The sequence below is a fragment of the Muntiacus reevesi genome, chromosome 2 (genome assembly GCF_963930625.1).
Source record: "Muntiacus reevesi chromosome 2, mMunRee1.1, whole genome shotgun sequence".
Taxonomy (NCBI): Eukaryota; Metazoa; Chordata; class Mammalia; order Artiodactyla; family Cervidae; genus Muntiacus; species Muntiacus reevesi.
This window is the reverse complement of record NC_089250.1, coordinates 41,435,717-41,458,474: the sequence shown is the minus strand read 5'-3', so window position 1 is coordinate 41,458,474 and position 22,758 is coordinate 41,435,717. Positions and strand designations below refer to the sequence as shown.

The window sequence follows — 22,758 nt, the reverse complement described above, 5'->3', positions numbered from 1 at the left end:
ACCCCGCGCTCCGGTGGGCCCCCCTTCTCCAGCTGCTCCCCCTCCCTTGGCGCCCGGCTCTGAAGCGCGAGCGGAGGGATGAGGGGGGCGGGGCGGGGGCGGGGCCGGGGCGTGGGCCGGAGGGGCGGGGAGGGGCGGGGCCAGAGAGGGGCGCGGGCGTGCGAGGGCCGGGAGCGGGGGCGGGATTGGGCGAGGGCCGGGGCGTCGGCCTGGGGGGCGGGGCCTGGGGCGGGGCCTGGGCGCGCGGCGGGGCCGGGGCGGGGGGCGGGCACGCGGGCGCCGGGTTGCCACAGGGCTCTGAGGCGCGGGACTCTGAGGCGCGATGGCGGCTCGTTGCTTGGGCCGCGGCGTCGGGCGGCTACTAGGCGGCCTCCGCGGAGTTGGGGTGCGGGCGCTGGCGGCCCCCCGGCTCTGGAGCAGCGCCTCCGCCTCTGCAGCGCCGCCCGGCTCCTACCAAGAGCGAATTGCACTGGCAGCTCGCGAGCCCGCCGCCTTCTGGGGGCCACTGGCGCGGGACGCTCTCGTGTGGGACACCCCCTACCACACGGTGAGCGACTGTGACTTCCGCAGCGGCAGGATCAGTTGGTTCCTGGGAGGCCAGTTAAACGTGTCCGGTGAGTGAGCCTGGGGACAGGGGAGCCTCAGGTCCCACCCCGAGCCCGGCGGCTCCACACGCCCCCTCCTCGGACTCGGGCTTAGCTCCCCGGCAAGCGACGCGGCCACCCCGCCCCCACCCCGCCGGCCCGGCCCCGACTACCCGGTCGTGGCTCGGGTCCCCCGGTGCCCCCTAAGTCTGACGGTGTCTCCCACTGGCCCTCAAACCGAGCGTCCCGAGCGCGGGGTGGAAGGCAAGGGGTGCGCCAGGAGCAGGACTTCTCGCCCCCGGGGCCCGCCGGCGACAGAACCGAAAATCTTCTGACCGTTGTCACCGCCAGGTGCCGGCCGGCGACCCGCCTGGGGAGCAGCCCTGCCCGTGTAAACAAACGGAGCCTCGCCGGGTGGTGGGGAGGAGGAAGCCGCGCCGGCAGCCGGAGTCAGCCGGCGGGCGGGCGGGCGGGAAGGAAGCAGTGGTGGGACCTCCCCGCTCTCAGTTTCACCTTCACCCCGAAGACCCAGGGGGCCGGTCTTTCGAGATCTCAGAAGCCAGTTCCATCGCCAGTTTGTCCTCCCTGGCCCCTACTGGAGATTGAATCCCCTACGCTTCTGTCCAGACTTGGGACTGGGGTTCACACTGCCACCCACGCCCCGGGCCAGCCAGGGGCAAAAGGCCCAGCAACTGAAGGAAGGAGGAGGCCGGCTAGGCCTGGGGTGTGGGCCCCCAGATTGGAGGCGGGGGGGCGGTCAGAGGGGGCTGCCTGTCAAGGAGGAAGGGGATAATGGGATAGATGGGAGTCTAGGGGCTGTTTAAGGATAGGTCTTCCTGACCAAGGCCTGAACTGGGCAGAAGTCTCCAGGTTCCACTTCTTTACTGGTCCAGTTTTTCTGTTCCTCTGCGTTTCAGCATCCTCCTGGGTAGACTAGAGGTCACAATGCCCACCCGAGGGGCTGATTGTGATGACCAGGCACACAGGGGTATGGAAAAGGCCCAGCACTTACTAGTGACCAATAAGTTGTAGTGATTTCGACTTGTGAAATTTAGAAGTAGCCAGAATTACAGATAGTATCTTGCAGTTATTTTTCAAGCAAAGAAATTTAAGGGAACTTTGGACCAGACTTTTTTTTTTTATATTGTATATTGCTTTGCTGGTTTAATAAAAATGACTCAGTAGATAAGTGTCTTCTCTAAAATTGAGTCAGCAGAAAGTGTCCTTGGACCAGTGGGAGAAAAACTAAACCCTTAGGTTTGCAGGGTTGGTGGAGTGAACCCTGGATTGAGAGAGCCGCGTGCAGAGAGAAGGGGTGGAAGGTTGCAATTCCTTTAGAAGCTGCTTTGGACTTGGGAGACCTGGGACTGCCAGGGACATTCAAGGTGAACACGTGCCACCTTTCACTCTCAGATAAGAAGGGGGGAGTGGTGGTGCTGGTGGTGGTGGTGGTGTAATGACAGATCCAATGCTACGGGCAGCCAGGGCCTCGTGAGCCCCACTCGGTCAGGTTCAAGGTCAGGGTTAGGGTGTGCAGCAAGACACTCTTCTGCCTCTTTTTCTTCATTTATTTCTCCTTTATGGTTACCTTAGCCAGAAACTGAACTTCAGAAAACTACCTTGTAGTAAAATAGCATTTCAGCCACGTTCTCTCATCAAATGTGTATGTGACCCACTCATCTGTCAGGAATATCTCTGATGGTCGCCAGTGTCTGCAAATCACAGAGGTGATCATATGAAAAAGGACCAGACAAAGTCATGGCTATCCTGGAAGCCACTAAAAAGTTGTGGACTGGAGTGGGAGGGGGTGTGTTTTGGCATGCTATGTCTGTCTGTGTGATGGTAGTGTGATGATGGCTTATTTCAAAGGAGCATCACTTAAAACTCCGTTTGCCCCTTTAGGAAGGTCTGTACATACAGTTCTCAAAGTGTGGTCCCTGGACCAGCAGCATCGGCAAGACCTGTGAACTTTGTAGAAACATCCTAGATGGCCAGAGCCAGGAACCTGGGGGTGGATCCTCCAGGTGATCCTGATACACACTTAAGGTTGAGAACCACTGACCTGTGTCCAACCAGGGCAGGTGGGGCACCACTAAATGGGCAGATTGGGATGAATGCCAATCTGTCTCTCTCAAACAAACAGAAAGAGTCTGTGGGTGGTACCGTACGTTTCAGTGGTGCTGGGTGTGTCTTTGGAACCATACCTGGGTATGAATCCTTGTTTTCCCTTGACCATTTTTTTTTCTTTCTATCTAAAATCTTGCCAAGTGCTTAATTTTAATTCATTTTTTAATTGAAGTATAGTTTATTTACAATTGTGTTAGCCACACAGCAAAGTGAGTCAAGTATATATATATATATATATATATATATATATCTCCACTCTTTCAGATTCTATTCCCATATAGGTCATTACAGAGTATTGAATAAAGTTCCCTAAGCTCTACAGTAGGTTCTTATTAGTTTACACTATTTTATGTATAATAATGTGTCTGTGTCAATCCCACTCTCCCAACTTACTTACTCCTCCTACCCTCCCCTGACTGTTCTTTGGTGCGTCTCCTCATTTGTAATGTGAGAGAACAGTGCGTAACTGAAATTCTTTTCCAGTTCCTATCCGTGCCATTTTCTTAGTCTCTCGGATTCCGTGGGTCAGGACTTTGGACAGGGCCTGACGGGAGTGGCTTGCCTCTGCTCCCCGCCTGTGGGACTCTAGTCATCTACCTTGTTCACTCCCAAGTCTGCGGCCAGGCCTGCAGGCTGGGCTTAGCTGGAACTGTGGCCTGGAGCACCCACAAGGGGCTTCTCACAGGGTGGTGACTAGACCCAGGGCTGTTGGCTACCGGAGGTCCCAGAGACCAAGGCAGAAGCTGTTAGGCTTCTGACCAGCGGCAGGTGACCTGGGACTGCTGTTAGCATTGAATGTGAAAACGCTTGTGAAGCACTCTGCACTGTCTTCAGAACATTCCTTGCACCCAATCACTGGCCTTTGTTATTTATTAATGAATCCTGGGAGGAGGCCGTGACCTTGAACCTGCTCTTCTGCCATGCTGCTTCGCCTCTGAATGGGACCACACAGGTTTTCCATCTGACCATCCTATTCTGGGAAGCAGGCTGAGGAGGGCACACAGGTGGCTGACGTGGCTCTGAAAGCCCTCCTGGACCCTAAGAGAGCCAGGGCATGATTGGGGGAGGGGCGGGTTGTGCTGTCAGAGGGCCCTAGGCGGAGTGGGGTGGAGGTGGGGAGGTAGAGCCGACACCCCCTGCAGTGAACTGGTTTGCACGGAAATTCGAAACTCTTCAGAAAGCCACGTTCTGATAAGGACTCTTTCCAGCTTTTGAAGTTTGCTCTTTCCCTCGCAGGGCTCAACAGATGTCTTTGCTCCGTGGGTTTAAACTTGAGATGTCAGGAAGCTGCAGATGCAGAAATGGAGGGTAGTGATGTGTTGCTTTCAGAATACAAAACGAAACTATTATGAGTCTGAATTTGAAACACAAGTGTGTGTATTCTTACTCTCAAGCTCGGGATAGGGACACTGTTTATAACTAGCATTGAACACAGAAATTCCTTGGACGCTTTTTGGAACATTCCTTGCAGCAGTGGAAACCGTTTCGCTGTAGCTCTCTCCTCTTCATGACGTGCCTTGAATAATCCAGATGGCAGAAACGTTGAGATGGCAAAGCCTGCCTCCTAGGCTGCATTTCCTCTCAGTGGCTGAAGTAGCTCACTCAGGTCCTTCAAGGAACTCTCAGTGAACACATGACCTCAGGTCTCAGGAGGAGGGAACCTCGGAAAGCTCTGAATCCTCCCCAGTTGTCAGAGACACAACTTACTTTAAATAGCAGATGTTTCTGGAAAGTTGGCAAATACAGTTTTTGTGATTGACGTAATACCTCAAATTGTGCCAGGGAGGTTTTCTATTTAAAGAAAACCTATTGTGACTCCTCTTGTGAATATTAACTCCCTCATCTCTTTGGATTGAAATTAAATTTTTGTAAAGGGAGGAGGGGCAGGGATGCATTTAAACAACCAACAAGTTTGTTGGATGGAAATACCTGCATTTATGTGTACATGTTTATGATGAAACTGACGACCCTCTGGTTACCTTTTCTTTTTTTAATAATATCTTAATTTTTTTATGTGGGCCATCTTTTAAAAGTTTTTATTGAATTTATTACAATATTGCTTCTGTTTTATGTTTTGGTTTTTTTGGCCTCAAGGCTTGTGGGATCTTAGCCTCCTGACCAGGGGTCAGACCCACAACCCTGCATTGTAAAGCGAAGCCTTAACCACTGGATTGGCAGGGAAGTCCCTCATCACCTCTTCTTAAAAACAAACCCAAACTCACTACACACACCCGCTTACCTGCTTGCAGAGCCACATCAGGCCCGGGTGCAGACTCGCCCTTAGGTGAACTTTGTGATGCCTCATCTCACGACATCCTTGTGAAGTGTCTGGTGGCCCCATTGTACAGATGTGGATGTAAGGACTCTAGCTTGTGTTTGGTGGGGATCATGCATAAAATGCCCCAGTGCCTCGGAGCCTGTGTTCTAATGAGGAGAAGGCCCACAGATCAGTAAAGGAGCAGATCCAGACTGGGGACAGTGCTCAAGGTTTTATAGCTGTTAAGGGGAGAATTAGGAAGTTTGTCCCATTGTCCCCTGCCCCCCTTCCGAGGTGAAGAAATCTTAGGGACGTGGTCCCTGCCCATGGGGACCTTGTGACCCAGATGGGGGCAGATTTAGCAGACCTGGTGTTGTGTCAGAATGGGGGCTGCTGGGAAGATGAGTCAGTGCTGAATGGGGTTGTGGGAGGAGAGATTGCTGTGTGCTGGGAAATTTGGAAAAGGATCGAAATAAGAGGTTGGGTTTGAGCCAAGCCTTAAGTTGCTCTATCTCCTTGCCCAACTTTTCTTGGAAATACTTGGAAATGAAATTCTGTTGTCTTGCTGCCCAGTTCGTTGGTGGAGACTTTTTTTTTAAATGAGAGATGTAAGGGTTTCCTTCCCTTATTTCTTTTTTTCCCCTCCCCTCTGCACTTGAGGCAATAGCAGGAGCCATGCAGATGTGTTAAAAGTCAACATACACATGGCATCATAGAACCACGTTGCCTCAGACCTGGCCCTGTGCTTTCTCTGAACACTGTCATCTTGAGGGTTGTCCATGGCAGCTGTGAACTCAGTTTCCCTTAGGGACACAGTCACACCGTCTGACCCCATGGCAGGAAAAGTCCAGTAGCATCTAATTACTACCATGCCTCCTAGAGTCTGGAACCGTTACCACCACCAATTAGAAGAGTAAGATTTAGAGGTGGTGTTTAGAGATAAATAGGCGAGTCTATGGTTAGTGAGTGGTCGGACAGTGGCCTGACTCTAGAGTGTGGTTTTACCCATGACCCCAGGCTGCCATCCAGTGAGGGCATGGCCGGATGTCTTGCAGAGATGGCAAGGGTCTTTAATTACTCTTATCCAGGAGTCGGACACGACTTAGCGACTAAACCACCACCACCACCACTGGAAAAAGAAAGCTCCCCTGGACTCTGGACTGTACATACCAGGAGACATATGTGCATGTGTGTATGCACCCGCCTGTGTGAAAGAGGTCCTGGATCTGCAGTCACAGCATCAGGTTGAATCTTGGTAGAAGTGAAATCCTCAAGCCTACCCAGACTTGTTCAGTCAGAGACTCAGGGTGGGGCCTCGAAAGTTACGTGCTCACAAGTCATCTGGGATCCTCGGGAAGTCAGAAGCTTTGATGTAGCCCCCAAAAGGAACTTATTGAGGGACAAAGCCAGGAAGATGAGAAGAGGTCTGTTCCTTCTCCCAGGCACCACTCAGCCTGGTGTCACCTGGACCCCACGTCATCCTCCAGCTTGAGGACTCGGCAGGTCCATCCATCATCCAGAATTTGGGGCTTCCTGTGCTCGGAGCCCTGGGTCAGGCTGCAGCTGTCCGAATAGGAACCGGGCATGTGACCCCTGCCCACAAAGGGGCAGCAGGCTGGAAACACCACAGGGGAGTTAGAGTCTGGGAGGCATAAGGTCCCAGGGAGGAGTAGTGCTCCATAGTGGAGTGAGGACATAATGGCTGAGACCTGGGGGCTGAGTACCAGATGATGTGCAGCAGTGGGGAGGGTGGGACGATGTCCCCCAGGCAGGGAGAAAATGTACAAAGGCCCTAAGACAGGACCCTGAGCAGACTTGGCATGGCCAGCAAGGGGAGGTGACAGGACCTGCCCCTGCTGAGAGTGGTCACCATCTCAGCTGACAGGTGTGGGTATGGCCTCATCAGCAGATTGTTCAAGAGAAGCCAGAAATCTGTGGTCTTAGTGTGAAAACTCTTCTAAAGTTTGGACCAGGGACTTCCCTGGTGGTCCAGTGGTTGGGAGTCTGCCTGCCAATGCAGGGGACTCAGATTCGATCCCTGGTACAGGAACTAGGATCCCACATGCCGTGGGACAGCTGGACCTGTGTGTCACAATTACTGAGCCCACGAGCCACAACCACTGAAGCCCATGCCCCTAGAGCCTGTGCTCCACAAGAGAATCCATCATGATGGAAGGCCTGCACACCACAACTAGAGAGCAGCCCCTGGCTTTCTGCAACTAGAGAAAGCCTATGTACGACAGTGAAGACCCAGCACAGCCAAAAATAAATAAATATTAAAAAAAATGAACTTTGGACCAGACCGACACACCCACGACTGATATCAGGTTTATTGTGTAAATCCAAGTTTTGCCACCAAGCCCCTTCTTCTCAGTTTGTCTTTCTGCTTTTTTTTTTTGGGGGGGGGGGCGCATTTGTTCTCTTCTGTTTTTCTAGTAATTCAAAGAACTTTCCTGTGGCAGTACGTAGGAATTTTTCCCATGACATCCAACTTTCATTATCAAGTTTGTGAGGTATAGCATATATACCTGTTAGAAACTTGTAATTTTTTAAAAAATTTATTTTTAATTGAAGGATAATTGCTTTACAACACTGTGTTGCTTTCTGCCATACATCAACAGGAATCAGCCATAGGTTTACATATGTCCCTCCCTCTTGAAAGTCCCTCCCACCTCCCAGAGTAAGTGATAGATGAAATATCCTGAGAGGGAAAACATGTGATTCATATGCACACAGGCACACAGACACAAGTTAAAGTTCGTAAATGTTTCCATGGGAGTTCACCCTCTCAAGGATTATGGGTTTGTTATGGGGAGAGTCTTCCATAACTTCTGTCAGAATGGTTTTCCATCAGGAAATATTTGTAGGAACTCCCAGCAGAGTGATTATCGGGTGGTGACTGACCTCGTATTCTTGTGGTAACCTCTCAGGATTGCTTTCTATCTGATTCTGACCCAGCCCTGTTAGACGTGGCAAAGGGTACATCTCCCATTTCTGTAGGAGAAGATTAACTTGGGAGAAGATAAATAACTGTCCCAAAAAGACAGGAAAGGAAAAATTTATATACCTTGACATGAGGGTGACCCTGAAGACCAGGTGCGCAGTGGCTGCTGGTCCCAAAGCTGTTCTTAGGTATTTATTTCCCTGCTGATGGGGAGGTGAGGAATGAAGACAGACCACGAGGGCCGGCTGGAAGGGGCTCTGGCAAAAACCAGCCAGAGCCAAGCTCACCTTGAAGTCCAGTCAGTGCTGGTGAACAGGAAGTTAGCAATGAACATGATCCTACTGATCTTCAGGTTGACAGTAAACCACCACAACCGACCTGTTTTTGTGGGCAGTCATATGACCTGAGCTTTAGTAACAGAGAGGGAGGGGAGCGAGCCTCCTGGAAAACTAGCCAGACGTTTCCCTTGTCAGTGCATCACTTCTGGGAGTTGGGTGCTGACTGGACACCTGAGAAGGGATGTGGGTCCTTGTCCTGGATCGCACCCCTACCCCACAAGCACCCTCTCCCTGCACTGCATGGAATCAGGCCATCCTGTTTGCCTCGAGTCTTCTTTCCTGCGGCCCAGGCTGCAGTGCTCAGCCCTGGCCTGTGTGTCAGAATCGCCAGGGAGCCTTGAAAACCGCAGGGCTGGTTGGGTCAGGTCGCTGGTGGGGGGTGGTGGCGGTGGGGGCGGGGAATGAGGCTGGGGATTGGGACTTGGGGAGTCCTCCACATGTGAAGCACCTGCTTCAGAATTCCCAGTGGTCACCTGCACCTGAGAGATCTCTCAACCGAGGGAGAACGGTGCAAACCAGGCCGACCGGACCCTCCCCGTTCCAACACCAGGGGCATCAAGTGTAACGTCCATGCACCTGTTTTTGTGCAGTCAACTGCTTGGATCAGCACGTTCGGAAGTCCCCGGAGAGCATCGCTTTGATCTGGGAGCGAGATGAGCCTGGAACTGAAGTGAAGATCACCTACAGGTACGGTGTGTCCCCTGATGGCGGGTGCCTCTGCGTGCACATGTGGGCGCTAGCACCAAATGCTGCTGCCAAGTTGTGGATGGGAGCAGGCCCGGCATCCTCATCCACCTGGGCAGTACTTGATGTCTTTAGATTCCGCTGGAGAGAACAGGGTCCTCAGAAACAAGTATGACGAATGTTCAAGGCACAGGGTCACTCTTGTTCAAGCAGTCTCATGTGCCTGTGACCAGTTCTTGGCAGGGCATTATATGGGTATCAGTGGGGTATTTCCACTTTGGAAATGTTCTCTGGTCTCTGGAAAAGTAAACATGAATGTGAGTTGAATCACATACATGCTGGGGTAACTAAAATCAGCTCCTCTTAGTGCGTCATGACAGTGGCACAACAGTAAACCCGAGTTTTTGAAATGGGGTTAAAATAAAACAAGGGCTATGTACAGAATCCTTCACGTATTCTGTATACCAAGTGTGTGCACTGGGCGGGTTTGTGCAGACCTGGCATTGAGAGCAGGTACTTGTCTTCCTGAAGCCCTGCTCCTTCCCGGGCCTGTCTTGCTCAGAGGTGTCTGGTCTGTGACCACATCCTCATGGGAAAACCCCTTGGCTCAAGCTTCAGTTCACCTTTACAGGGCTATTGCAGGCCCACTGGGAGCCTAGGTTGTGGTCCCTTAGTACCCCAGGTAGTTGTGGGCATGATTACCCTCCTGGTGGGTGGCTCAAGGCTTCTTGGCCAGCCATTCAGCAGGTGTCACTGAGTGCCACTGTAGCAGTCAGGGCAGGCTGGGATACATTACAGTAACGAACATCCCCACTGTGGCCAGCGACCCAGTGAAGGTCGCTTTACATGACCTTCAAGCTGAGGTGCTGCTGACAAGGAGCGGCCTCAGGAAGATGGAGAGAGAACGCCCAGGGATCCCAGGAACAGAGAGAAGGTGCAGGTGTGCTTGGCTGATGGGGAGGAGAGGAAGGGGACACGGCAGGAGGAGAGTTCAGAGTTCCAGGCCCTGGGGACCCCTGGTTTCCTGCTTGTTTCTCAGACTCAGGTTTTATCACAGATTGAGTGCACCAGGCCTGGTGAAGCTGTGTTCAGGTGGACTCCTGGAAGCAGCAAAGTGACGTTAGTTAATCTGCTGTGGCTCCTAGTGGGCGCTCTCCCGCTTGTCCCTCCCCCTGAGTCCAATACCCTCAGCTGTCACAGTCCCTTTCAGCCTTTACTGCGCATCACTGCATTGAGCTGGGTCCCCTGGACAGATACCCTCCTGACTCCATGTGACCTGGGAGCCCCGGGCTCTGCACACTGGAGTCAGGGGCGCTGCTCTAACAGGGGAGCCACTCCAATGTTCTTCACCCTCACTGGCCCGACTTGATCTATGTGAGATTGTTCAGTAGAAGATGAAGGCTCTGTGATGGGGGTGAGGTGAAGGGGGTCCACCTATGGACTAATTTCCTCCTGTCCTCCTGTGGGCCTGGACCATGAACTGGTGTTGGGCCATGGCAAGCCTCTGAGGGCCTCTGGGCGAGCCTCTGAGTATGTGGTTGTCACTGTGGGGGAGTCTCAGGAAGACTGCCAGCTCGTTAAAACAAAGAACAACTTTATTTCCATTGCAAAGCAGCCCCGAGCAGGTATAAATCTATAACTGCAGGCAAAGAATTTATTATTCTCTCTAAAAATAAACAGACTCAGCCTAACAAAATGGTTTTACAAACTTCAGCTAGTCTTAATGCCCCGTGACTGTTGCTATTTACTGTTTGAGAGAAAAGAGAAGCGTGTGACCAGGTTGTCTGTAATGGCAGCTAGTTTTTGAGGGACCTGGATTAATCATTTTCCTGGTCATGTTAGATTTTCAATGTGAGGTTTTCTCCCTTCTGGCTCAAAGGAGAGCTGCCTACACTTGGTGCTAGTTGTCCTGCCAGCATACAAACTGCCACTAAACTGAAGTGCACTCCTGCCAAGTGTCTCACGTGGTGGCACCCAAGGTGCCCCAGGACGGTCACAGGCCTTGGTGGCCTGAAGACAAAGTTCCAGACCCGTGATCTGAGAGCCCTTGAAGGAGGCTGTGTGTGGCTGAGCTTCTCAGAGACCAGAGTGCCAAGGGCAGTGTGTTTTCCTGGGACCCCACCTGCCTTGTCTGTCTGAAGCTCGGGGGACCCGTCTTCTTGCTCAGGGGCACAGGCTTGTCCTTTCTGAGTCTGCCGAATTCTTCTGAGGAAGTGTATCTGAAGAATCAGCAGAGAGCTTGTAACATGAACCCCCTTCTGCCCCAAATACTAGTGGCACATGGGTCCACATGTGCACACACACCCTTGCACACATGCCTGAAATATGCACATATCTACAGCCTGCTCTCCATGTCCAAGGATCCTCACTGGACCGCTCTCCGGGGTTGCGGAGACCGCCCTGCTCTTATTCTGGGAGTTGGGCCATTGCCTGGGGGGTGGGGTCTATGTTGCCTTCAAGTTCTCAGTGCTGTTGGCATGTATTTCCAACCGTACCTCCCTAGGGTGCAGGAGGTCTGGCAGGACCTGCTTTGGGAACGGGGCAGCCCAGTGTCCTCATCCTGTCCCTTGCCCGTCTGCAGCGCTGGCTGGTGCCAGTTCCCAGGCGCCTCCTGCCCGCCGGGCCGAGGCCATGGGGAAAGCTAGGCAGCGCGGTGGGACTTGTGCTGGTGCCGGCCGCATGGCTCTGGGAGAAGGACAGCCTGTTGGCTGGGGTTCTGTCTTCCAGAGGCGCTTCCTCCTTCAGGCGTGGTGCTCACTTCCTGATGGGAAGCAAAGGGGCAGGCATCTCTGCTGGCAGGGATCAGCCTGGGATGGCCGGCAAGCATCTCCCGGGGAGGAGGGGCAGTCTGTGACCTGAGGCCGGAGCCCGGGCCGGAGGGCCTCCCAGCTGATTTCCAGCCTGCCTTTGCACAGAGGTGTGCCTGAACCTGTCTGAGGGAGCCAGCAGGCCAGCAATCCTGGGCCCTCTGGCACTGCCTGAGGTCTGTAACGCCAGGCAGGCGCAGATAACCTGGGTGTCTCCCCGAGGGGTTTCAGCCAGATAGCACTGGCCGCTGCTCCTCCCAGCTGTCCACGTACCTGTTTCACAAGCTGGTCCTTCATGGTCGGTTCAAGCAGACAGATTCTAGAGATGCTTGGGGGTGGGGATGTGTGCAAACACAAATCCCTTTCCTCTAGACAGGTGGGGGGCAGTTCAAGACCACTGCCTGGAGCTCTGGGGTCTGGCCCAAGGATTTCCAAGCGGGGGATGGACAGAGGGCGTGGAGCAGAGGGGACAGCTGTGGCTGGTCCCTGTGTACTGCATGTGGGGCCTCTCAGTGGGGGTGCCTGGTGCCCAGTCAGAGCAGAGAGTAGGCTGAGAGTATTCACCAGGCCCTGACCCAGGATCTCCCATCTGAGGTTCTCTGAGGAAGGGTTCAGACATGAGCCCTTTACAGTTTTTTAAAAATTTGTTTTATTGAAGTATAGTTGATTTACATGTTGTGTTACTTTCTGCTGTATAGCATAGTGATTCAGTTATGCAGATACATATATATATTCTTCTTCACATCCTTTTCCATTGTGGTTTATCACAGGATATTGAATGCAGTTCTCTGTGCTCTACAGGAGAACCTTGTCACTTATCCAAGACGTGACCTTTTGAAAAAGCTGGAGCAGATTTTAGCCCTGGCGTGGCCTTCCTCTGTGAATGTGGGTTACTGTGAGGGCAGCGCGGCTGCGGTCATGGTCAGGCTGTGCAGCTGAGCTGGGCGGCTGGGCTGTAGTGAGGAGAGCAGGCCTGGTCCTCCCCGCCCCCCATATACCCACACGTGAGCTAAGTGGAGTTTCCATTGTGGCTTCAGCCCTGGAGGGGGTGATTTCTGTGGTTGTTCCAGCTGGGCTTTCTTATGTAGAGGGTGCACAGTGAGGAGCCCCTGTGGAGGCACAGAGCAGAGCAGACACATAGCCCCCTATCTCCCCCCCCAACCCCCCATGAAGGACACTTCCTCCCTGGGCCAGCCGACTAGGCACTGAGCATTACTGGTCCCTAGTGTGGAGGGGCCACAGAGAACAGAGGATGGGTCCCAGTCTCTGAGGTGCCCCTCTGTTTGGCAGTCAGACCAGCAGCCCTGGGCAGAGGGAGCGGCGAGGTCTGAAGCCTGGAGGTACCTCCTCAGAGACTGGCTCGTGTCCCGGTTGTGGCCACTTATTACTGTCACAGAAGGGCCCCCTGGGCTCTGGCGGGAGGAAGCAGGAAGTCTCGCTGGGACGTGGCTGGAGACGATGTTGAGGAAGTCCTGGGAGTGAGTTTTAAGAGGCCAGGAGGGTTTCGCAGGCCAGTGTACTGTGGGGTGGGGCAGCTGGGTGGGCGCCCTGTGTTCCCACCCGCTTTGTCCCCAACTGTGGGCGACCTAGAGAACATTTCTGGCTCCCTGAGCCTGTTTTTCTCCTCCCCTGGGTGCTGGGTGCTGAGCAGCCCAGGGGAATGAAAGCCCAGGCCAGGACCTGGGAGGATGCAAGCCTCATTTAGCTGTAGGTCGGGGTCAGGCGAAGGGATGCCAGGAAAGATTTCAGATTTGACGAGGGGAAGGGTTGGTGGCCCTGCTGCTGCTGGCGTCGGGAGAGGTGGGTGGGTTTTCCAGGGAGAGGACCTCACCTTGGGAGAACAATTTAGGGTCTGTTAAAAGGCAGCACTTCTACCCCTTCCAACCCCCAACCTTGCACCTGGCATTTCTCACCCGCAGATTAATTACAGTTTGCAGTGAGCAAACTCCTGTATTAACAAATTAGGACAACTGAAGGGAAGGATTATTAACTGGTATAGTGAGGTGGAGAGGTGGGGTGCTTTAGGATGAACCAGCGCCATTTACCGTGAGGCACCAGGACAGGGGTACCTGTCAGGCAGGGGAAGTGGGTTTGTGGGGGTGGGCTCCTCTGGGTGGGGGCACAAGAGGCCAAGGGCCGCCAGGCTTGTGTGCGGTGGCCCCTGAGTAACTCTGACTGCAGAACTCAGTCAGGAATCCCCGTACAGGCACCCAGAATCCGGCGGGAGCCCTGGGTTACTTGGATCCAGCTGGTTTTAAACCAGTATTTAAGTTTTCTTGAGACTTTAGTTTGAAGCTGGCAAGTGCTTTGAATTCTTTTCTACGTGATACTGTTCTTCCCCCTTCTTTCGAGCATGCTCTTGGAATCTCACATTTTAGAATGGCCCTATTTTGGGACTGCAGTGGGAATGACCTCCACGAGAGTCGACTTTCTTGACGGGGCCCTTCTGGGAAGCCCCTGGCTGATGTTCAGTGTGAATAACAATCGCCTGCCTTGGCACTGGCCCCTTGTTTCTGTAAGCCCCCTTCGGCTGTGCGAAATGCGGGAGGGGCTTGTCTTGTGGGAGGGAGCAGCCTGCCGAGGACAGGGGCGGGGCTCAGGCACCCGGGGGTGGGGAAGGGGAGGGGCGAAGGCCTCCGCCTGGCCCCTTGGGATCAGCCTTCCGGGAGGGGAGGGGCCTCTGTTCCAGCTGTGTGTTTGGTCTTCTGGGCGGCTGCAGACCCGGTGGAGTGGCGGGGGGGAGGGGGGAGGGGGGGGAGGGGGGAGGGAGGAGAGGGGAGAGGGGGGGAGGGAGGAGCGGGGGGCGGGCGGCGAGAGCTGTGCCTGGGCGGTGCAATCGGCCACGCTCCTCTGCCACCTTCCCCGCCCCCTCCTTGGCCACTTCAAGACTCCAGGAAGTAGAAAATCAAGGCCCCCTGGAGGGAATGGCCCAGGGGGACTGGCAGCCTTGAGATCCTGCAGGGCCACCCCGAGGCTCGGCAGACATGCAGCTCCCAGTGCCCACGGTGCCAGACCCTTCCATCTGCTGCCCAAGACCTGCTGCCTGGAGGGCTCCCTATAACCAGCCAGGGGCCTGCTGTCCTCTGGTCACCTGACTCCGACCCTGGCCCTGACCCTAGGGCTGGGCAGCCTCTGCTGTGTGGATGGCTGACGCCTACAATCTTCGCTGGAATTCGCGGTTGTCCTCAGTTGTAAAGGGTGGGACCTGACGCCCAGCCTGCCTCCAGGGCTGTCAGGCTCCCCCAGCTGGAAAGGCCAGAGACGGGGTCGGACAGTGCAGTGTCTGCTCTGTGGGTTGTGCTCTGGAGCCTCGGAGGTGGTGAAGATGTGAACAGTGGGGCTGCCCGGTGGCCGAACCTGGTGACAGGCCTGCACGCCTGTGTGCAGACAACACATCCCTTCACTGACCAGGGCCGTGTGTTCCTGGCCCCCCGCGCCCACCCCAGGACAAAGTTAACCATGAATACTGACTGGAGGGGTCAACGTCAGAGAGCTCCAGGTGGCCTCCAGGAGGGACAAGGGATGGCTGCAGAGCAGGTGGGCCTGAGGGTGGTGGAGTCCTGGTGTGGCTGTGGGCTGAGGTGCAGAAAAGTGCAGGTGCTGGAGCGGCTGGGGGGTGGGGCTTGGGGATCTCAGGCCCTTAGAGGCAGGAGGGGTCACTGTGGGTACCAGGGGAGGGGTGATGGCCTGGGGAGGGAGGAGGGGCTACCTGGCCCTTCATTTTCTCTGCTGGCCCCCTGTGACTGTTTTGGACCTCATCCGAACCTGGGAAGGAGGGGGTCCGGATCCGGGGAGGCTTGACAATTTCCCATCAGCAAATCCAGTCAGTGTCCTCTGGGAAGCTGGTGCAAGGTTTCTGGGCCATAGGGAGGGTGGATTCCTTTGCTAGGTCTGGGCTGACAGCCCCATCCTCCCTGCTGGTTATGGTTGGACTGGGGCCGCAGACCGCTCTTGCCTGAGGCTGGCAGGAACCTCAGGGTTTCTTAGTGGGTTAGTGCTGGCTCCTTCCTTGTGAGCGGGGCTCTGAGTCTGGAAAGGAAAGAACTCCTTTTCTGGAGACAAAACTTGGGCTGAAGGCCAGTGCTGAGGTCCAAGGGAAATCAGGCGTGAATTAGGGAAGAAGTCAGAAGAAGACCTGTCACTTCTGTGCCACAGGGTGGTGTCTGGGTGGGAAAGACTTAGGATGAGCGGGAGACAGACCCTGGGTCAGGTGGTTCGGAATGTGCGGCCAAACACTGAATCGTGAAGGAAATCCAACCCCCACCCCATTCTCTTCTGTCCTGATTAGGCTCAATTCAAGTACTGTGAGTGGCCTGGAACACTTCTCTTGCTAATTTGAACCAACCCAAGTAAAAATGTTGGTCTTCCCTGGAGGCTCAGTGGTAAAGAATCCACCTGCAGTGCAGGAGACTTAGGTTTGATCCCTGGGTCAGGAAGATCCTCTGCAAAAGGAAATGGCAACCCACTCCAGTACTCTTGCCTGGAGAATCCCATGGATGGAGGAACCTGGCACCCATGGGGTGGCAAAGAGTCTGACACGACTTAACAACTAAACAACAGCAACAAAGTAAAACTATTACATTGGAATTGGCCAATGGCAAAATTGTCAAGACTATTATAAGATTATAATATAATTATAAGATTATATAATTATAATCATATTATAATATATTATATATATAAATATATATTATATATATTATATATATAAATATAATATATTGTTATGTATATTATATAAATATAATGTATATTATATAAAATAATATATATTATAATATATATTATAATCTTATAATTATAATTATAAGATTATAAAGTTTCCCACCTTTATAATAGGATTCAAGTTGTTCTGAAGCTGTGGGTTTTGAGAGCAGTCCTTGGGGCCAGACTGGGTTTTAATCTTGACCTGATTCTTGACCCTTTCAGCTGAACAGCCTTGAGAAGTCACTTAACTCCTCTGTGCCTTGGTTTCCTCATCTGGAAAATGGGATGGGTGATGGTAACTTCCAACCCTTGGGCTGTTGTGAGACTCCATGGATGTGCCTAGGATTCAGAGCAGTGCTGGGCACAGGACATATGCTCAGTAACTGTTGTCACTGAGGGAACTGTGAGTAGGAGTGGGGTGGGTAGGAGGAGAGTGCTCTGGGCAGTGATTTGGGGGTTGGGGAAACCTCAGAGGCCTGGGGGTGGCTGAGGCTGCCTGGATAGCAGGGTCCCTGTGCTCACAGTGGGTGGTGAGCATGGCTAGAGAAGATGGGGCAGCTGGTGGAGGTGGGGGGAGACACAACAGGTGGTGGAGGGACAGGGTGCACCTGCCTTCCCCCAGCCTCTCAGAACCCTGGGCCGCGGCCAAGTGCCTAGAACCTGCTGCTGGCAGCGGCCCCAACCGTGGGTGACGTATCCTTCTCAGACTCCTCCCACCTCAAGCAAGGGCTTCCCATCAGTACCCACTGCAGGGCATGGGGCTGTAGGGGAGGGGTTCTGTAACTGTTTTCAGATACAGCGGTGACCCTTATTCACCCTGAGCCAATGATGCAGCTGCCTGCGATTCACACAAAAGCAAACTGACATCCTCACACTCCTTCCTGCTGTTAAGGAACCACCCATTGTCACCCGTTTTCTTTTTCTGCCTTTTTCTGCAGTAATTATAGCTACTGTTTATAGGATGCTTTTATATATGCCTAGAACTTCAGATTTGGTCCTGTCCTTTTTTTTTTTTTTTTCCCATTGGAGTATAGTTGCTTTACAACATTGTGTTTTTTGACTGTACAGGCCCTGTCTTAGGTCTGTTTGGACTGCTATAACAAAATGCCACTGACCAAGGGGGCTGAGAAATAACAGAGACTTGTTTCTTAACAGTTGTGGAGGCTGGAAGCCCAAGATCAAGGTGCCAGCATGGTCGTCTGCTGGTTGGGTTCTCCTGGTCATAACCAGTGCCTTCTCTCCGTGTCCTCACCTAGTGGAAGGAAAAAGGGAGCTCCATGGGGTCTCCCATATAAGGGTGCTAATCCCATCATGGGGCCCCACCCTCATGACCTAATTTCCCCCCAAAGACTTCTCTCCTAATGCTACCCTCTTTGGGGGTAAGGACTGTGCAGACATTCAGACCACAGGAGTCCTGGAGATTGCCTTAGAAGTACTCCTATTATTGGATCATACTATGGTTGGGTCAGTCAAGACCCAGGTGTATGGGGAGTTGGGGGGTGGGGGGGGAGCCCCATCTCTAATCAGATGTCCTTCCCTGAGACACTCTCCTGAGAGGGAAATTCTCTTGAGTCCAGAACTTTCCACAGAGTATAGTAAAGCCTCAAGGAGACTACATTTACTTTTTTGTAAGGAATTTAGAAAACATGCAGCTTCAGTGACCCCCAGTTCACTGGCTGGCCCAGGGTCAGCAGTGGTGGTTCAGCTCTTGTTTGCTTTGAATCCTGAGTGTGTCCGGAGCTTTGTTGGCAAGGGCAGCTTGGGCATTTTCGTGTTGACATGTGGCAATGGCTTTACAGTTCCCTGCAGCTTACCTTTGCTCAAGGTCATGGTCACGAGATCAAATCATGATGTGAGAGGAATTTCATACTTGGGTTATGAGCCCGCTCAGCTGAATTTCCTGGGCTTCTGTTCTCTGGTGGCAGTAAGTAGCAGAGTAAGCACATGGCCTCGTGTTAGATCAAATTTAGTGGCTACAGTAATGTCTGGGCCAGAGGACTGTGCCAGAGGGAAGGGGATGGTCCCGAGACCTGGCGAGCCTCTTCCTGTGGGAGGGAGTCTCTTCTGCCATGCCCTACTTTTTCTCTTGCCAACCTTCACTTCTCTTACCATCTTTACCTTCCAGAAATGGCTTACTGAAGAGAATAGCAAAGTCTAGAGAAGTAGGGGCTTCCCAGATGGTCCAGTGGTTAAGAGTCTGCCTTGTAATGCAGAGAAGGTGGGTCTGACCCCTGGTTGGGGAACTCTGATCCCACATGTTGCAGAGCAACTAAGCCTGTGTGCCACACCAAGATCCTGCATGTCACAACTAAGACCTGGGGCAGCCAAAGAAGTCAAGTCTAGAGAAGCAGATTGAAGGAAGACCTGTCCTGTTCAGTCCTGCATCTGGACCCTGGGCTTGACCCCTCCCCTTAGCACCAGGCTAGGGGAGAGAAGACACTGTCACAGACCTTCCACATACCCAGTGACACCGTTCCCTGGGCTCCTTCCCTTCTTGGCAGAAGGAAATGTAGACAGAGGAGTAGCCATGGGCTGGGCTATCAGTGGGGTTGTCCTGCCCATCGCCCTCTCTGAGGGGCAGGATGTTTCCTCCAATGTGACCCTCTCTCAGTGCAGGAGGCTGGGAGGCATCTGCAGGTGGACCTGCGCTCACAGTTAGACCCCAGGGTCCAGTCACCCTGTGCCTGCCTGGGCTCTTTCAGGCTTACCTACTGGTTTCTTCCATTCCACAGACATCTGTCACACACCTTTTCTGCACTAGGCCCGGTTCTGGATACTGGGAGGAAGGCAGTGAACAAATCCCTGCTGAAGGGAAGCTGATACTCAGTGGGGCAGGTGGACAATGAAGGAGGTAGCCTCTTAGCTAGTGTTTAATGAACACAGTAATTGTAGCAAGTAAGTAAGTTGTGTGTTCCACATTAGTTTCTTAAATACAGCAGCAGTGCATGTGCGCACATACACATGTACACACATGCGTACACACACACACACACACAGAGCTTATCTTACTTCCCTGGGTCTGTCCAGCTGTGTCCTGTTTTGGATTGAGCTGGACCAGAGGTGGCTTTCTTCTGTCTGTGTTCAGGCATGTATTATGTTGGTTGCACATACTTGTGATTAGATTACCATTGGATGGGCGTTCCTCCCAGCTGAAGTTTAGAGTTGGCTGTGAAAGGTTTCCTTTCTTTCCCAGGGCCAGGCAGCCTTTTGCAGTTCAGCACCCTGAAGGCGAGGCCAGTCTGTGTATTTGTGCCTGTCATTTTCATGCCTCCACGTGGAAGGTGTGGCCCTGAGACGTCTCCTGGCAGACAAACGTAGATAGCTTGTTCAGAAACTGATTGACAAATAATGTATTTCTCCTCGCACTGGGAAATAGAACTCGAACTTATTTTGTTGGGTGACTTCTCAGAAAGCTGCATGTCACTGTCCCTTGGAAAAACCCCACAGACAAGGAGGAAGCAGTGTTTCCTGCAGGGACAGCCCAGAGCACTGGTCATTGAGTGACTGCACTATCTATTTGATACAGAAGCAGCATATCGGTTTGTGAAAGTCTGAGGAGTCATGAATATCCAAGGACAGCTTTTGGGTGATTTTTGGGTACTCTGGAGTAAATTTTTAAGTACCTGGAGGATCGCTTGCATAACACTTACATTTTCATGATTTGAAGATCTAGGTGTGCTGACCTTAGTCTCCAGTGGTGTAAGTCTGGAGAAAATTGTTAATGAAATTCAAGTTTAAAAAAATAATGGGTGAGCTGGAAAGTTGAGTAGAAATTGAAGTTGAATTAAATAGGGACAAATAGATAGTCTGGAAAGTCTGATTTTGAAAATTAGTTCCCCGACTGTGATAGGGCAAAGCCCTGGTTAGAGTCCTGTTCTGGGTGTGGCGGTGGTTAGTGGGTTAGTGACCTCATGTTGAATTGGGGCCACCTGTGTTAGTCATTAAAAATAAATGTGTTCTTCATTTACATGGTTAAATATAGAATTGGGATCAAGGGTCTGGGTTCCCTTATTCTGACCCGGGCAGACACCATGGGAGTACTGGGGTCTATTTGGTGACCTGGGGGTTTCTAGGGTGTGAGAGTGGGTTCCTGGAGGGCTGGGGGAGAGAAGCTGGGAGAGAAAGGCTTTGTGGGATGGTGGAGGGAGTGTTCCAGGAATCTGAAGGGCTGTTATTACACGACAGAGTTATTCTGGATATCTTTAAGGGCCTGAGCTGGACCAAGGGCTGGAAGTGGAACAGCCACAAGTCTTGGCCTGATTCTAGGAAGACTATTTCTCTATTGAAGTAGCAAAGAAAGAGGGAGTGCTGTGCGACGTGACTCCCAGCCCCTGATTAAGCAGAGGCTGGACTGCTGAGGCCAAGAACCCCAAGGAGGCTTCAAGGATTTCTTCGACCTTGAGTTTTATGGCCTTGGTGGAGAGGACAGGAAGGGCAGTGAACTCAAGAGCTTTACCTGGATCAGATTCTTTATCAGAAACTTCTCTGGAGGCAGCAGCAAGAATGCAGGACCCGGGCTTCTCAGGTGGCTCGGTGGTAAAGAATCTGCCTGCCAATGTGGGAGACACGGGTTCCATCCCTGGTCCAGGAAGATCTCACATGCCATGGAGCAACTGAGTCTGTGTGCCTAGAGCCGGTGCTCCACAACAAGAGAAGCTACCACAATGAGAAGCCTGCACACTGCAACTAGAGAGGCGCCCCCACTCGCCACAATGACAGAAAAACCTGCACAGCAATGAAAACCCAGCACAACCAAAAATAAATAAATATGAAGAAAGAGTGAGGGACCTAGCAGACTCAGTTGCAGGGCCCGTGGGGAGGCCCCTTGATCCTCCAGGGAGCACCTTGGCTACTGCCACTGGGTCTCCACACCTTCCCAGGGCCACACAGGTCGGTTGCCCAGCTCTGGCCGCCAGGCAGCTTCTGGCCAGAAGGAATCCTCTCCCTTCTGCTGCCTTCCTCCTCCTCCCCACCGCCGACCTTTCCCGAAAGTTCTCCCTGCTGCCCTCAGCAATCGTACCCGAAACTGAGTCAGTGAACGCCCTTCACGCTCTCACGTGCCTTCACTTCCCCATCAGAGCTGTGCTGCCAGAGGACACACTCCTCTCATTTCTTTGGTCTGGTGCCCAGCTTGCCCTCATGGTACCGAGAACAGAATTTCAACCATCTTACAAATTCACCAAAGTGAACGAGTTGATTTTAGTACTTTCAGAAAGTAATTTCAAACAAAGACGCCTGATGGTAGAGATAATCTCTACTGAATGTTTGGCTGGGTCCTGAGTGGGTGATGCTTCTCGGTCACACGTGTGACAGTTCAACAAGGTGGAGGGGCCTGCTATTTCTCAGGTGATCTCATGGCGTCTGTGAAAGCTGAGCTCCCACGCCTGTGCAGCTATAGAGAGTAATCCAGGCCACTCTGTCTGGGCCGTTCTGTTCCTTCTTTCACTTCAAAATGCTGCCTTCCATCCTTCTGTCTGTAGAAAAAGAGCATGATTTCATCACCACTTATCTCTGACACACTTGAGCCTCCATCTCCTCAGCACCAACCGTGTAAGTCCTTAGGGCTGTCGGAAACAGCATGTGGGCTGCGCTTAAGTCACCTTCTGGGTGACTGACCATGACTGCCTCTTCAGTGCTGTCACATGCAGGAGGCATGTTTCCGGGCCCTGGTTCTGGGCCTTTGCTATTGGGGGCCCTCTGGGTGCTCTTTCTTTCATCACAAGCTCAGGTGCAGGGTGCATGGGGCGCCAGTGAGTGGTGCTTTTGTCCTAAAGCCTTAAGAGAGGGGATGGGGTCTGTGCCAGTCTGGGCAGGAGTCAGGGGAGAGTGCAGGCTGCGCTTGTGTTACCAGACCAGACTTGAGTCACTCCGCTCACCCGTGCCCAGTAAAGCCAGCCTACTGACAGCGGGTTGTGGTGAAGGAAAGTGCAGCGTTTGTAGCAGGGTGCCAAGCAGGTGTCTAGGGTAGCTGGTGCTCAAAACACCTGGACTCCCCGATGGGTTTTGGAAAGCCTTAAAGTCCAGGTGAGGGAGGGGAGTCCCAGGGTGTGTGACCAGCTTGTGCAGAGTTCTCTGGTTGACGGTGATGTAACAGGGCTGTTAACATAATCAGTCCTCAGGCTCCAGTAGGTCTAGAGGCTACAAGTAATTCATTTCTTCCATCTGGTGGGTGTTTTAGTATCTATAAGAGAACTCAGGAACATGTTTGAGATACGGTTATCTGAGTGTTTCAGAGAGGAGCTAAAGCAGAGGATATGGGGGAGGGGTGTGTCCCACAAGGTTCTGCTTGGTTACACCAGTGATCTGCTCT

General features: G+C 52.8%; 1 protein-coding gene across 1 annotated transcript in view; it reads left to right on the top strand.

Moving 5' to 3' along the window:
• The first annotated feature begins 262 nt into the window (after positions 1–262).
• ACSS1 (acyl-CoA synthetase short chain family member 1) overlaps positions 263–22,758 on the top strand; it is a 43,428-nt gene continuing 20,932 nt past the window's right edge. Inside the window, exons 1-2 of the mRNA XM_065921357.1 lie at positions 263–614; positions 8,841–8,937. Of these exons, the coding sequence (XP_065777429.1) occupies positions 323–614; positions 8,841–8,937 (389 nt within the window). The 5' untranslated portion in view covers positions 263–322. The remainder of the gene's footprint in view (positions 615–8,840; positions 8,938–22,758) is intronic.